The sequence below is a fragment of the Rhinopithecus bieti genome, unplaced genomic scaffold (genome assembly GCF_001698545.2).
Source record: "Rhinopithecus bieti isolate Rb0 unplaced genomic scaffold, ASM169854v2 scaffold_41779, whole genome shotgun sequence".
Taxonomy (NCBI): domain Eukaryota; kingdom Metazoa; phylum Chordata; class Mammalia; order Primates; family Cercopithecidae; genus Rhinopithecus; species Rhinopithecus bieti.
The window spans coordinates 27,131-42,236 of NW_016817334.1; the positions used below are offsets into that span (position 1 = coordinate 27,131).

Sequence of the window (15,106 nt, forward strand, 5' to 3'; positions counted from 1 at the left end):
GCCTCAGCCTCCTGAGTAGCTGTGACTACAGGCGCCAGCCACCAAGCTCACCATGTTGTCCAGGCTGGTCACGAACTCCTGACCTCAAATGATCGGCCCACTTCGGTCTCCCAAAATGCTGGAATTACAGGCGTGAGCCACCGCGCCCCGTGGAAAACATTAGCCTCTAATAGCAGTCTTGGAGTAGAGTGAAGACGTTCAGGAAGTGGTGGAGATAGGCCTGCTCAATTAACCAGCCTCAGATGTCATTTCTCTGGCTACCTGTTTTCTCGGCTGGCCTGGCCCTCTACACCGTTGTTCGTTTTGTATTTTGTTTTTTCTTTTTCTGCAAAACGTTTTCTGCTGCAACTTTCTCTTTATGCCTTTATCTTTCTTAAACAAGAGATCCCTGGAAATAACTACCTAAGGAGGGGAGAGGAGCCCTCCTCACCCCCAATTTCATGAATGAGTGCTACATGCTGGCCAGGTACCAAGAGCATCTTTAAATCTTTAGATCTGAGTCTTCTCATCTGTGAAAAAGAGGTTAAAGCAGATGAACTCTAAAGGCCTATTTCCAGTCTTAAATTCAACACTTTCAAGATAAATTTTTTTTCTGTATTCCTGTGTATATATGTTATGTAATATATATTATAATGCATGTATATAAACTTGGCTTAGTAATGTTCTGTGCTGAGATGCAGATGAGGAGGACATTTTAAACTTCTCAGGTGCCCTCCCTCTTTGGTTGGTTCCTCCCAGACGAACTTTCCTTGTGGAACAGAAAGAGACCCTCAGGGTGGAAAGCACCAGAGGCGGATCTCCTGAACACGGTGCTATCCACGTCTACTCATGGTCACATGATTCATTGGAACTGTAAATCCTCATCAGAACACAAGCATCAGACTGTCTGACCCTGCCAATTCAAGTAGTAATGGTAAAATCGTCCAAGAGGCTGGCCAATATATGCACACATTAATTAGAGTTATGTGGGCCTTTGGCTTCCAGTCTGATGAACAACTCCAGGGATGCAGGGGGCAGAGGGTTTGGGGTCCTTTTCACCCAGCAGATGCCCTTTGGTCCTGCGAGGGCATTAGTCCAATATAGTGGGTGATCTGAAAACTAACCCCTTTCAGAAGATGGCTTAACCTCAGCAACTAAGGCTAAAACCTAGCAGTGGGTCCCTAAGAGGGACAGGGGAAAATACATCTGTTCAGAGGAAACGAGAATCAGCAGGAAGCTTTTGTTGTTATTACTTCATCTTGTATTACTATGAGGCAGGAGTGGGGAGAAGCCCAAAGTGGAAGAAGAAAAATTTTTGGTATGCATGGAAAATATGGATACTTAGCAACCCTCTCCCCTGGCTCTCGTGCACATGCAGAGAAAGTAATGGCTATAGTCCATCTAGAAGCTGAAAATGCTTTCAACACCATTTACAAGGATAAGGGAAGGAGCAGCTGGGGGTGCTCCTTAACTCCAACTTAACTGCAACTCTGGCCAGGTACTACAAGTCACAGAGCATCCCAGAGAGCAGAACTGCCCCTATCCCTGGCACTTTATAGGGACCCTATACATGGCACTTTTCCTACAAGATGTGTCCTTTTCTCTATCCATATCTAACTCCTAGGTGGAGGATAGCCAAGGTCACTCAAGGTCTGTATTAGACTTGGGGAGCAAGACCCCTCAGCCTCTCCAAGGGTCACATTGATGTAAATGAAGGTGTCCTCTGCTCTGTGTAGGGAAGAGTCACCTCTGTCTTTACCTTCATGCCTTTTTGAATTTGTAAAGGGCAAAATGCCTGGGGTCTATCAAGTCTACACATAGTTATTATACTGCAAAATTTGTCTCAATTGTTTTGTGATAAATGTGTATTTCCTAATCCCCCACCTCCTTCCGTTATAACCCATAGAAACCATCTATGGACTAGAACATAGCAAAAACCTCTCTATGGTAGGAGAAAATGTATTTGTTACTTATATGATGCAGACAATGTGGACCTTTTCAGTTTGAGTTGGAGAGAGGGGACACACAAAAATTGAGGAGCCATATTCCCACAATTCTAGACAGAATTTGATCTCACTGTTTTTACTTCTTTTATTTCTCTTTTTTCTTATTTTTTGTCCTCATCCACAGAGAAAAGACAATCCAATTTGGAGACCTAGGGATTGATTATTCCACATGTGCCCCATCTTCTTTTTCCCAGATATTTGAAATTACATTCAGGTGGAATCTCACACCTTGCCCAAATTCTATTTGGTGTGAGGCTCTTCAAAGCTTCCAAGATGCCCTCCTTCTTCTCTCTCCCTACCAGCAGAACAGATACAACTGGAGCAACCTGCATCATTCTATGAACCATAGGGATGATATTTCTATTTGCTTTTCCACTCATTAGGAAGCTCTGAGAGGATGCATAAGAAATGAATCACAGTGGGTGAGGAAACTGGAGAGACTTTTCATATGTACATTTTGGGTATTTTTAAACCATGAGAATTACTGCTTGTTCATGAAAAATTAATCTGATTAGAATATATATATGAGAGAGTTGATGCTAAATATATTCACACAAAATACCACATACTGAGGAGGAGGATGTTACCTACTGATGATATGGGATTGAAAAACATGCAATAACTTTGTTTTGCTCAATGGGTCATAAGTTGAAAACCGAACTAGAAAATAATATTTGTTCACAGAAGTACAAAATCTTAGGTGAGGCAAAATGCACATTATTCCTCTCCTCCCTCAACTTCCCCAATAGGGAGACTTGTCAGTTTAAAGCCATTTGCTCCTCCAGTTAAGTTCTAGGATCAGAGACTTGGAGGACTGGCTGAGTCCTTTCCACTTTCCCAAGTGGAAAGGCTAAGCTAGAACACAATTGAAACGAAAAATTGACATTGTCTAATAGATGTTTGAAAATGGACTTTTTTGTTGTTACTAAGAGGACAAGACCTTTCCCTAGAAATGGCTGCCTCTCAGAGCACTCCCCTTCATGTACACCCTCTTACACCTTAGCAGACTGAGCACTTTGCTCCCTTCCCAAGGCTTTACCTAGGTGTAAAAGTTCTTGCTACTCATGAAACTTTAAACAAAAAAGGGGGGAGTAATGTAAACTCCTTTCGTGATGTAAACTCAGAAACAAAGGGATCAACTAAACAGGGTATTGAACAATCTACCCCTTCTACCCGTAGGTCATTAAATGGCTGCTGGATGACAAAAAGATTTTAAGCTAGAACTGTTTTCCTTTTCAAGAAATATGCAAATAAACAAATCAACTCTACCAAAGGATAGAGCTCTTCAGCTCATTCTTTTGTTTATTTCTCCTGCAGCTTTTCCTGTTTTATAGTCCCAGCTAATAAACAACTTAAGCCACTCTTACAGCGAAGGTCAAATTGCAAAATAAGAGACTTAACTGTCTTGTTTAAAGATATGCTATATATAAAATCACAAGGCAATAATATCTATTCTATCCATTTGTGGCAATAAACAGACCCTCCCCAAAACACAAAATCAGATGGCCTTTTCCCACAAAGGCAGGTGGTTAACAGTAGGATTTCCAAAGGGCACTCATTTATGTTGGAAACTGATAGGCATTTCACATAGTGACCATGAGAAAGAATGGGTCAATGTTTGTAATACCCAAAAAGGTGGCAACTGGGGGAAATGGTGGGGCAGGAAGGAAATGGAAGGGAGTTGAAAGCATCCTTGGTTTCCCCAGTTGTTTGCAGAAGTTGGAACGTACAGTGTCAGGATTTTTCCAAGATGACAAGGGATAGAAAGTAAAATTATTCCCCTCCTTTCCCGCCAAAGAATACCTTCCAGCAAATAAAGATATGTTCTCAGGTTGGAGACTTTTCTCCTTCCACAGGAAATGAGCAGAGGTCATTTAGAACCAATTCTCATCGTTTAGTAAAAATAACAGGGTGATTATAGAAGCAACAGAAGGAGTCAAGGTGTTTGTGCTAAAAAAAACTTCAAGTTCAGGCCTGGCCTGGAGTGGGAATATCCAAATGGGTTCTTCATATTTCAAGTTTTATAGACAGTCTTTTCCCTAAAGGATATACTTTCATTAGGTCATAAATGCACCAACAGATGAGAGAAGGAAAGAGGTGTGTGTGTGTGTGTGTGTGTGTGTGTGTGTGTGTGTGTTTGCATGTGGCCAGAATGGCAGAGCAGGTATGGAGGTCAGGCTGTGGGGGGAGGTGGTGGGGCTGTGTGTCACCCACCTGTGCGGGCAGCAGCCAGGGACCACGACTTCAGGCAGCCCTCTGTGAGGCTTCCTAGGCTTCTCCTTGGTTATCTTAGTTCTTAGGTTTCCCGTGAGTTCCACTGAGGCTCCTAATTGCTCCAAATCCAGGCATTTACTTGCCTAAAGGTCACAAGAAGTGGGGTGGGGACGTATTTTTTTCAGAGAGTTTGTTAAACATTTAACTCAGAGAAGTATATTAGCTGGGGCCTCAGTGCCTGAACTTGGGTCGGAGAAAAATGGGTTATTTAGCGACTTTCATTTCTCACTGGACACCAGTTCCCCAGATTGAAGACGTTTACCTCCTCGAAGACCCAAGGGGCCCATCTGGGTGCCCCACGGGAGCCAAAAATGCTCTTCATCTTCCCACTCCCTGCTCCATGCAAGAGAGGACTTTGCAGACAGAATCGTCCTGACCCGCTAACCACGTAGGCTTCCTTCCGAGCACTTCTTAAAGTGAGTCCAGGTTTTGCTACCAGTATCAATTAGCCGCTTCTGGCGAGTCACAGAGAATGTTTAATTGGCTCCACAGCACTGATTCACACTTACAGCTTGGTAGCAGTTTAAAACTTATTGTAAAACACTACCCGGATAATATATTTACTTTTTGTCCAGGCCAGATTAGCAAGACACGCGCACATACTCTACATTTAAGTTACACCCTGAAATGCAGATAAAATATTTCAATAGGCATCTGCAGGCGGCAGAGAAGAACTGGAGCGATGATTATTTTCCTCCTTTTTTGATTTTCTGTTTCTAAAGGAACCATTGGTATCAAGGACGAGTTAGGTAATGTGTATTAAAAGGCAAGCAGGTCGCTCTCGTTTACGCCCAATCATAGTTCAGAGTTCAAGGAAAACTGCCTTTAATTGACACCGTGTATATTCCTCTGCTCCTCTCGGGCTGCCATGGCAGGGACGCCCCAAGAGTATTTATTTCTAGGGTTGGAAACAAAACAACCAACCTCCTCTACTGCGTAAGAGAGCGTTCCAAGATGGACTGCTGGAGAAAGGCTTTTTGACCCCTGTGGAAATTAGTCATATTGACAGGCGCCCAGGGAAGGTAAATTACCCCGTGCGCTGACGTTACGCAGAGGCCCGCCGGGTTCCGACTCCACCGCGGCGCCGAGGGGGCCAGAGGTTCCCAGTTCTTCCCCCCATATTTCGACAAAGTTCCACTTTGCTTCTCTGGGCCTGGGATCTCAACGTGAAGGCGACCGAGAGAGCGGTAATAAGGTGCTAGAAAGGAAAAGGCAAGAGAAAATCAAAAAAGTGGAGAGAAATTCTGTGCGCCGTAACGCTTAGCAAGCTGGGGAAATGAGGAGAAAAGGAGCAAAGTCTGCAGGGGAGGGAGAGAGGGAGGAGGCAGGGAAGGAGAAGACCCTGCGGCTCCCGGCGCCCAGGCCGCCACTTGGGAGGTCCCGGCCCCAACGCAGGCCGGGCCAACCATCCCCCCGGGAGGCTCGGGGCTCGGGCGGGGTCACAATTACACCTCGGCTCCAGGCGAGGACTTAAAAACCAAGTGGCGGGGACTGCAGTCTGGAAGCAAGGCCCTGCGGTCATCAGAGGGGGGCCAGGCCCGTGCACAGGAACCTTTTACAAGGCATGTGGGTACAAGAAAAAAAATCAAAATAAACCACTTTCATCCAGCATGGGCAGAGAAAAGAAAAGCCGCCCTCCGGGAGGGGCGAGCGGGAATTTTGAAATTCATTGGTGTTGTTTTGCCTTTATGTAAGGAGTTTTGGCGTTTTTTACCGATAACCAAAGGGGGACACGAGGGGGAATAACTGCTGTTTTTTTTTTTTTTTTTTTTTTTTTTCTGGAGAGGGCTGAAATAAGGGGTTCACCGGTTCTTTCACAATCAGATGGTGTGCCAGGACTGCAGGTAACTGCGTATGTCCACACAGCGCATTACCCAAACCTGAGAAGAATCTTTGTGTGACCGTATTGTTTTTGGTATAAAATAGGGCCTAACTGTCCCACCTCTTTTCTTTTTAAAAACTGAGTCTGTGGAGGGGGCTTATTGGAGAGCATCAAAAGTGTGACGTCTGATTTTCTGATTTTACCGGAGATTGGACTGGAGCTCTTCTTTATTAAGAGTAACCGTAGCCTCAAAAGAGCAGGGTCTGGTCGCAAAGTGAAGGCAAAACTAGTGTGGGCCCCTAGCCTCGCCGGCCCCGGCCCTCGGAATGCAAAAGGCGAAAGCGCCCTCCTGGGCAGGGCCAGAGCGAGAGCGAGTGATGAGTTCCTCCCGGACCTCGGGCCTAGCGTCTGAGGTATTTTTAGCTCCTCTATCTGCTCCCCAGAGGTCCTTTTGTAAGCCTAATAGAGGCTCTGCAAGCTGCCCTCACCCAGAAGGGCTGTGGGAGGAGGCTGTCCTAGTATCTCGAAGAAAAAAGAAATTGCCTATCTTTAAGTTAAAACAGTATTCGCGGTCTCTAGGTTCCCCTTCTGTTCTCTCATTTTTTTCGCCCGCGGGAACGCTCCAAGTTCTACAGTTTCAGAGGAACGCTAGGGCAGGAATGGGTGGGGCCTGGAAATCAGCTCCGAACTGGGTGCGGCACACCTTCCTCTGCCTTTCTGCCTCTCTCCCAGCCACTGCTGCTCCCCGGGAGCCAGTCTTGGATACCTAGGGTGGGGGACAGGGGGACGGGAGGATTCTCGGTTGTATACAGGTAGGCAGGGAACCCGGGGCTTTTATGTAAAGTTACTTATTTTTTAAAATAAAGGTTTAAAATCAGTTCAAATGATTCTGCAACAGTTTCCAACACACTGTTGGAATGTGAAACTCGGAACCCAGACTAGCAATCCCTAAGTGGGTGAATTCTTATGCAGAAACCTACTTTTCAAGCTTCCCCTCTCACCTTCGAGAGGCCTGCCCAGCCTTCAGCCTTGGGCCGCAGTATGGAATTCCGCAGTCCCCCTTCTCCCCATTCCAGACCCTGCCGAGCCCCTGCTGCATCTGGGACCCGTCTTCACCGTTTCCCAATCCTAGCAGTTAGCCCCTGAGCCCTCTTTTTGGTCTCCACTTTGGCGTTCGAAAATGCCCAGGCTGGTGGATCGACGCTCCGCGGAGCAAAGACGGATGGCTGGCAGGAGCAGGTTCAGGAGCCTGGCCAAAGTATTCTCTGCTTCCGCCTTTGTGTCCGCGCAGCCCCCTGCCCCGGCCCCCTGCTCCCCGCTTCCCGCCAGCATCTCCCCTTCTCTGCACTGGAGTGTTTGGTCCGTGCGGCCCAACCCCGGCTTCCCGAGATACGTTAGAGTTGCCCCCCACTTCCCTTCCGCCGCGCCCCTACCCACCGGGTTGCCTTCGGGGCCCTTCGGTGCTGTGTCGTCGGCTTGGCGCTGTGAGCTAGGCGAACAGGAACCCCCAGGCCCGCCACGTCTACGCTATTAGCAGCCAGGTAGCCCTGCGGGCCGAAGATGCTCAGAGGAGGAAGAAGTGCAGAGAAAAAATGAAGGAAGAAGAAAAAAAAAAAACGTAACATACACACACGCACTCAAAACCAACTTTGAGGTTGAACTTTTTCAGTTTCACACGAAGAGACCTGGAGTATCTGGAGAAGGTTTTTGAAGACGTTTAGGAGGGAGGGTGAGTTTTCTGCTGAGAAACTCAATCTGCCATACAGTAGCGGCCCCATCTGGGATCTGTCACTGCTGACAGCACCACAGGGCACAGCCGTGATCTTCTGCACAGCCTGCACTCCCCGAAATACCCTCCTTAATCAAAGGATGTCTGCGCGCCTGAGCTCAGCTGACCGCGCCAGGAGCACCAGGGCCGGCGGATTCCATCCCGGCCCGCCCCCTCCCCACGCACACAGCCACGGCCCCTCGCCTCTTCGAGGCATATTAATTAAAAGCGGAAAACAGAGGCTGATGTCATTGCTCTCACAAGATCATAAACGTAAAAGAGTCATCCTGTGAGAATCCTTGAAAATGACTTTAATGAATAATTTCAGAGACAGTTATGGCTTTGGGTGATTACTGAGCAAGAATATGAAAACCAGATTTGCAAAGCGAAGGTCAAGAGGCCTGGCCGTTACTTTCTTGCATTAAAACCGCACCGGCTTGCCTTCTTCGCCCAGTACTAGTTACCAACTGAGGTTGCGTTTTCACGTTTTCTTCAAAAGTAGCAGTCTTCTTTTCCTGCTTTTCTGCCTTATCCTAAAGACAAAAATGTCAGCTCCAGGCAACGACATTAACAACCCACTTTAAACTGAAGGCAATCCTGCACTGGCCTCAGTGGCCATTGGCTTCCATCTTTTTACAAAGGATGGATTTACTGCCATCTAAGGATCATATCTTTTTTGGCCTCTTCTCTAGGCAATGAAAGTTGGACATTCTCACTGACCCTGAGTCGGTACACTGTTTGTTGTAAAGGATCTTGGCAGGTGGGGAAAAAACAAGTTTCAAACAACCTGCCTTTACAGAAGAGTCTCCCTTATTCTTTAGTTCCGGGTCACCAATGAACTGAAAAAAGATGTGGTGATACATTAAGGAACGATATTTTCAAACACTCCATCTAGCCATGGAGAAGCAAGCATCAGGTTGGTTAGATCTGGTTGCTCATGATTGGTCATGCATTAAAAATACTATTTGAGAAAACAACTAGGGTGTTAGTTGCAGAAGTGGCCTGGTGAGTACCCTCTGATCTTTTGCACGAACAGTTTAGCTACCTGCAAGTCTGTCTTCTTTGCTTGAAAATCCAAACTGGGACTCTCTGAGCCTGTGTTCCATGTGGATTTATTCCACTTAATTCAAGTGAAAGTTTGTTTATACTCTGAGCAAGAAAGTATTATAGGGCACAAGTGATGTGGAGTTTTTTGTTTGCTTGTTTTTTGCTGTTTGCTTTTGAGCGACCTGAGTGATTTAGAAAACTGTGTCTCAGTCAGCTCCGCCATTCAGACAGATCATAGAGAACCCACTTTCCAGCACTCTAGAAAACTGTATTTTGTGCAGACATTGCCCATTTCTCCTCCTTCTAGAAGCACAAATAGGCCAAAATCCTTCAGTCACTGAGAACACAATTGTCTAAAAGGCTCATTCCCTATCCTTAGCCCCCAAACTATAGAGCTGTTTCCTTCCCTCTTGGCTCCAGACAGGGGTAGGTAGGAGAGGGGACCAGGCTCTCAATGGGACATTTCCCTGACGAGAGGAAATGTTTCTTTCTGATTCTAGATTACATGAAGACACTTTGGAGTTGGTGTATAGGCTTTCCTCAAAGAACTGAGGTGACATGGACTTTTGGGAATTTTCCTCAGTTGGATTCCCTGATTATTTGTGATACTATTTGTGTACCCCAAGTAGATCTTCTTGTCGATCCACTCACATCACGAGCTGTTTTCCTTTTCCTCTAGTTACATTCACCCTAGCTTCTGACTGAACACTCCGCTTGCCCTTTGTATCCCCGGCAGGAATAAACAGCATCTTCTGGGTTTGCTTTGAATCCTTGTGCTGCCTAATGAGTCAGAGGTGTAGGGCTGATCCAATAATATGGCTAATTCTCTCCCTGTAAAGACTTTAAATAATGCAGGCCTCTCTTCACCCATCCCCATTCTCACCATCCTGGACTTCACACGGGTCATGGAGAAGGTGTCCAGGGTGGGAGACAGGCAGGCTGGGTGGGTGTGCCTTCCTTTGGTACAGTGGTTAGGCATCCTCTGGGAGAGATTTTGAAAATTGCAGGCTTCCAGTCGAGCCCCTGACCCGCTGAATCAGAATTTCTGGTGAAGGTAGGGTGAAAACCGGGCTGAATTTGTCATTGTATCTAGTTGTCCGGGGAGTGGAAAGTTCAGGTGTTGGATTAATCCCAGCACCCCTTACTTCAGGAGAGACCAGGCCAGCCCGCAGAACGCTAGGGTCAGGGGCGTCAGTCAGCCCGTCCAGGAATTATGCAAATATATGCAGCCTCTACTCTGAACACTGGGACGTAGTAGGGGACAAAGCTGCCGCCAGCCGTCCTTGCCCTTGCGAGGTGTGTTTGCGCCAAGGACAACTCCCTGGGGGGTTGGGGGAAGGGCGGGGCGAAAGAGGGTCCAGCGCCTCGGCTAGCTGGTATTTTAGGCTTTAATAACAGGTGCAAAGGCAGCTGCTAAAAGACATCGCATTCTGTAATCAGCTTCTGCCAGGCCATCCCTCTAGACAGAAACTCCCACAATTCTGGCCCGAGGGCTGTAGGGTGGAGCAGTTGCCAGTGAGAGGAGGGCAACCCTAAAAGGTGGCATAAGAGCCTTACCCCTAAGAGCAACCCCAATCCCATCCAGGACTTGCACTGGCACCGCTCGGGACGCAGTTGCTGCCGCAGGGAAGCTTCGCCTGCGCAGGGACATAGCAAAGAAGCGACCGCCTGTGGAAGGCTTTCCAGGCGGAGTGCTCCAGCCGTAGCGAGTTGGAAAATTTAGAGTGAGGAGGGGGCAGCAGAGACGTTAACTGGCCCCTCCTTACCCCAAACAAGGAAAACACAAAGTCTTCTGGGCTAAAAATACATATTTATAAAGTCCCTATACGCAGGCGGGCGGCGCGTTCCAGCTGCCGGCCTGGCCCGGGGAGGACTTGGCCGCGCGGCCGCCGATTACACCCAGCTCGGCTGGGATGGCTCCGAGCCGTCTGCCCTGACGTCAGCGAGGCTCCGGCCCCGCCGCGGCCAGATAGGCGAGAGCGGCCGGGCGCGGGCGCGGCACTAATCACTCCCAGATGTCCCCAATAGCGGAGATAAAGACCGACAGAGAGGCCGGGAATAAATTTGTAATCAGGGCTCTACCATCTGATCATCAAAGCGGCCCAAATACCGGGAGAATTTGAAGGGAATGTGTGTGCAGGGGGGTCTCTTGGGGGAAGAGGTGAGGGTGCACTTCACGATGGGAACTGGCTTCGGCAGGGTAGAGCAGGGAAAACGGGGCGAGAGATCTGTAAGTTCGGTGCACGTAAGTCAGATACCTGGTGCTCTTTAACCTCCATTAGCCCTCAGACTGAAGCCGCTTAGCGGTTCCAGGGTGATTGGAGTTGGGCAGACAGTTGCTGTGCGGGAAGCACGCGTTGCGCAGCGGCTGGGTGGTAAGGAGGCGCGCTCAGAACTGTCCTGCCCCCGGAAACGTGGGATTGGTTTCCTCTCCCGGAGTTCTCCCCTCCCCCTTCTTTCTAAACATTTAAAAAACACGTAGTCGGTCTCCCCCAACCCCCATTCCCGGTAGACTTAATCCCAATAGCAATTCATTGCACTGCGGAGCTTCCTCAGGGAGGGGGCTGTTGGAGCCTCCAACCAGGGTCCTGGGCCCCAGTCTGAGGGTGACTCCTGGGTTTTTCTCTCCAAGAGATCCGCAGGTTCTTGGAGGCCAGGAGTCCTGTGCGTCCGGGAGACTCCTTAGCGCCCCCTCCTTACGTGGAGATCTGGACTCTTGTGAGCTGGGTCCAATGGAGGGAATGGGTACCCTCAGGTCACAAGGGTCCAGATTCGGCCCTCTGCGGGGCCCATGCCACAAGCCTCCCTCAAGACCATCTCTGCTTGGCACCCACTAGCCAGCTCCTTTTCCAAATCGAGGAGCCTGGGTGGGATTCACAGGCAGGGAGAGCTGAAGGCGGCTGTGGAAAACAAAATCCGCGCAACATTTGATTAAAACTTCAGGGCTAACTGAGCGGTTTCTTGCGCTTTGTAGGCCCGCAGTGTATATTCAGTCCCAGTTTTCCTGGCACGCTTTGCCCTGCTTGTGTCCCTTGCAACTGGCCCGGGTTCTCTCTGCAAATCTATAGTCTGGGAAGGAACTCCCAAGTCTCGTACTCCCTGCCGCTTTGCATTTGAGCTCATCTTCACCTTCCTCAACCCTTCCTGCGAATTCCAGGTGCGCCCACCTCTCTCATTCTCCTGCTACTTCACCAATCCGAGTGGGAGACTAGCTCTGCAATTCACGCCAAGCTGGGGCAGCGGCTAGCAGTCTGGTGGAAGGAATTGAGCCACCCTCCACTCCTGACACACACACACATAAGTGCTTTCTAAGAGGCCCTCAGGCTGCGCTCTCTAGCACGGCTGCTACATTCACCTCATCACAATCAAGCAACCTGGTGCTCCTACACCTAAGGAGGCAGCCCAGACCCAGAGGTCCACCTTTCCTAAATGCCTGGGCCTACTGGCTAACCTATCCCGAAAGCTGGAGCTTGCTGTCTCGGCCTCGAAAAGCCCTTTAAGTTGTTGTCGGTGCCCAGGCAATTGGGAGGAGGGCCCCCACTCTGCAGTTTTTCAAACTGCTTCCCAAGCTGAGAATGGGTCTACACACACACACACACACACACACAGTCTACAACTGGCCAAGCCTTTGCCCCTCCGGTGCTTCAGGGTTATCAGGCGCTTGGCCTGCGCAGCGGTCTGGGGCAGAGCCCTGACAGCCAGATCTACCATCAATTTACCTTCCGCCGCCGCAGCTTCCCATTTAGCTTTTAACGTCAAATCCTACATTTTTGTCGGCTCCGGCCTGTCTAGAACGCTTGTGATTTCCCTGCAGGAGTGATTGCTCTTAACAAAATGGCAGCAACCACATTATCCGAGCAATTAAAACAGAGGCCTTTTAGCCGGTCTCGCAAGTAGAGGCTTGGAAATTTTTTTTAAACAAAGAAGAAGTTAAAAGAGAAATAAGTGTTGGAGGAGAAAAGCATGGAAACTCAGAAGAAGCGCCTGCCCAGTACTCCTTTCACTTCCTGGGACTTGACAACGTGGGGCGGTGATGTTGGGTGGCTGAGAGCGTCTGGGGTAACAGATAATCTGGGGTGTCCTGCCGGTTGAAGAGTCTGGTCAGTTGGGGTGTGCGTCTGGTTAGGGGGTTCAGCCGCCTGCAGGTTCAGGCAGCTGGGCATTCTGCCGTCTGAGGTGTCGGGTCTGCTGGGTATCTGGCTGGTTAGGGTTTCTGGCGAGTTGAAATGGCAGGGCGGGTGGGGTGAACAGGCCTGGTGCTGCTGGCCCTGAGGAAGAGGAGGCAGGCTGCGCTTGGCCGGGGCCAAAGAGGAGCGCAGGTTTAAAAAGCATGTGTATTAGCAAGTTTCTCTGTAGCAATGGTGAGCCGGGGTCTTTTCGTTTCCCTCTGTTGTTGTTTAATAAGCCAGAGAAAGTGTTAAACCTGCAAAAGTGCCTTAAGGCCCAGATGGCGGAGACCAGCTACGCAAGGCGCACAGAAGGGTACGTGCGTGGTGAAGACAACTCCTCTCCGGTTCCTGTTTTTAAAACCTCACCTCCTCCACCACTGTTTACTCCAACACTTTGGTAGGCTCCTTTCTTCCAAGTCTAGGACCTGATGGCTTTCTCCTGAGCGGATTAAAATAAAGACGCAGAAGACAACTGGAACCAGGAGAGGGAGGGAACCACTGGATCAAACTCAGGAAGATTGGGAGAACAACAGAAAATCAGGGCGCGCCTCCCCCACACCTCCTCCCCGTGTTATAAACAAAGGCAAGTGTCTGTAAACACAGCCCCGCGCCCACCAGGTCGACCCAGCGCCGGCTGACCCAAGAGGAGAAAGTTCAGATCGCTTTGGCCGAGTTGTTCTAACCCCTCGCCCTCGCGTTGTCAGCCGCCCGCAGAAGTCCGCAGAGCCTCTAGCTTTTCTCTCCCTGGGCACTTCTGAAATCGCCCACGTCGGGTCTGATTCCGCCTGCTGCAGGCAGAGGGGTCATAGTGGACACCAGCTAGGCGCGGGAACCCTTGGGATATCGTGGGAGGGTCTGTGCCCGAGGCCAAGGTGCGAACATCACCCTGAGGATGGGTTCCAGGATGGAAACCCTCTGGCAGGCCTCTCCAACACCAGATTTATATATGCGGCGTTTCATGAAACAAACCACTTTTTAATACGGTTCACCTTTCTCTCTCCTCCCCCCACCCCCTTCCAAAATCCCTCCCAGCCTCCTCTCCCCTCCCCTCAGCCGGCACAGGCACTTTAGTTTCTCCGGTTTCTAGAGCTGAGATTCAAGCTTCCGCCAAGGCTGCAGGCAAAGGAGGCCGCTGGGACTTTCTTCTGGGACGAGCTGGGGCTCAGGGAGCCCAAAGACCCAACAGGGAGAGATCCCGGGTCCCCGGCTGCCAGTAGTCCCGGGAGGGTATCGCTTGTTCCGCTGGGCTGCGGCCGGGAAGACTTCAGACACCGCACAGTTAATATTGAGTTCCCTGTAACTCCTTGTAAATCTAATCCGCCCCTCGCCCCCCTTTAAATCCGTGGTCTTGTTCGCGATTTCTTACTTGACGTAAAATTCGTTGTTACCTAATCATGGACTTTTTCGAAACTCCTTCCACTCCCCTTTCCCCCCTGCTCAGATGAGAGCAAAATCCTCTCCTCTCTTTTCTTTTTCCTTTTTTTTTTTTTCTTGGATGAAAGCCCCATAGTTTGAATTAAACACCCAGACTAGTTCCCGTTGCAGCAATAATGCCGGGGTTCTCACAACTCCTCCACCAGAAACACACTCTCCAAACAAAAACTGACGGCCTCAAGAAACGGCTTCTGATTGATTTCAGGAAAGCAAGAGCACTATTACAGCTTCTGAGCGAACTGCCGGGCTGGGTTCTCCAGCCCAGATCTTCCTTCTAGAGAATACTCAGCGTTCTCCAGCTGGTGGAAGAGGGAAAGAGACACCACTCCGACAGAGCCCAGACCCTTTGCAGGGTTTGTAACAAGGACACTTCTCTTTAAGAACACCTCCTCCTCCTGCGTAGACCGCAGGTCAGGTTGACTGGTTGGAACCACTGAGTCTTTAAAAAAGTTAGAGGCAATCATGATAATTTAGTTTACTTCTGAATATTTTAAATATTATGAAAACAAGTATAACAGCTTTGTTTTCAAAACTCTTGAGGTATCAACCATTAAAAGATTAGGGTTTCCGTAAAAAAAAAAAAAAAAAAAAAAAAAAAAAAAAAAAA

At 49.0% G+C, this 15,106-nt stretch overlaps 1 protein-coding gene across 1 annotated transcript in view; it reads right to left on the reverse strand.

Annotated features, from left to right (window-relative positions):
- Window positions 1-2,059: 2,059 nt before the first annotated feature.
- The window catches only part of HAND2 (heart and neural crest derivatives expressed 2), a 16,942-nt gene continuing 3,895 nt past the window's right edge, over window positions 2,060-15,106 (reverse strand). The window contains exon 2 of the mRNA XM_017855955.1: window positions 2,060-5,457. Within this exon, the coding sequence (XP_017711444.1) occupies window positions 5,305-5,457 (153 nt within the window). The 3' untranslated portion in view covers window positions 2,060-5,304. The remainder of the gene's footprint in view (window positions 5,458-15,106) is intronic.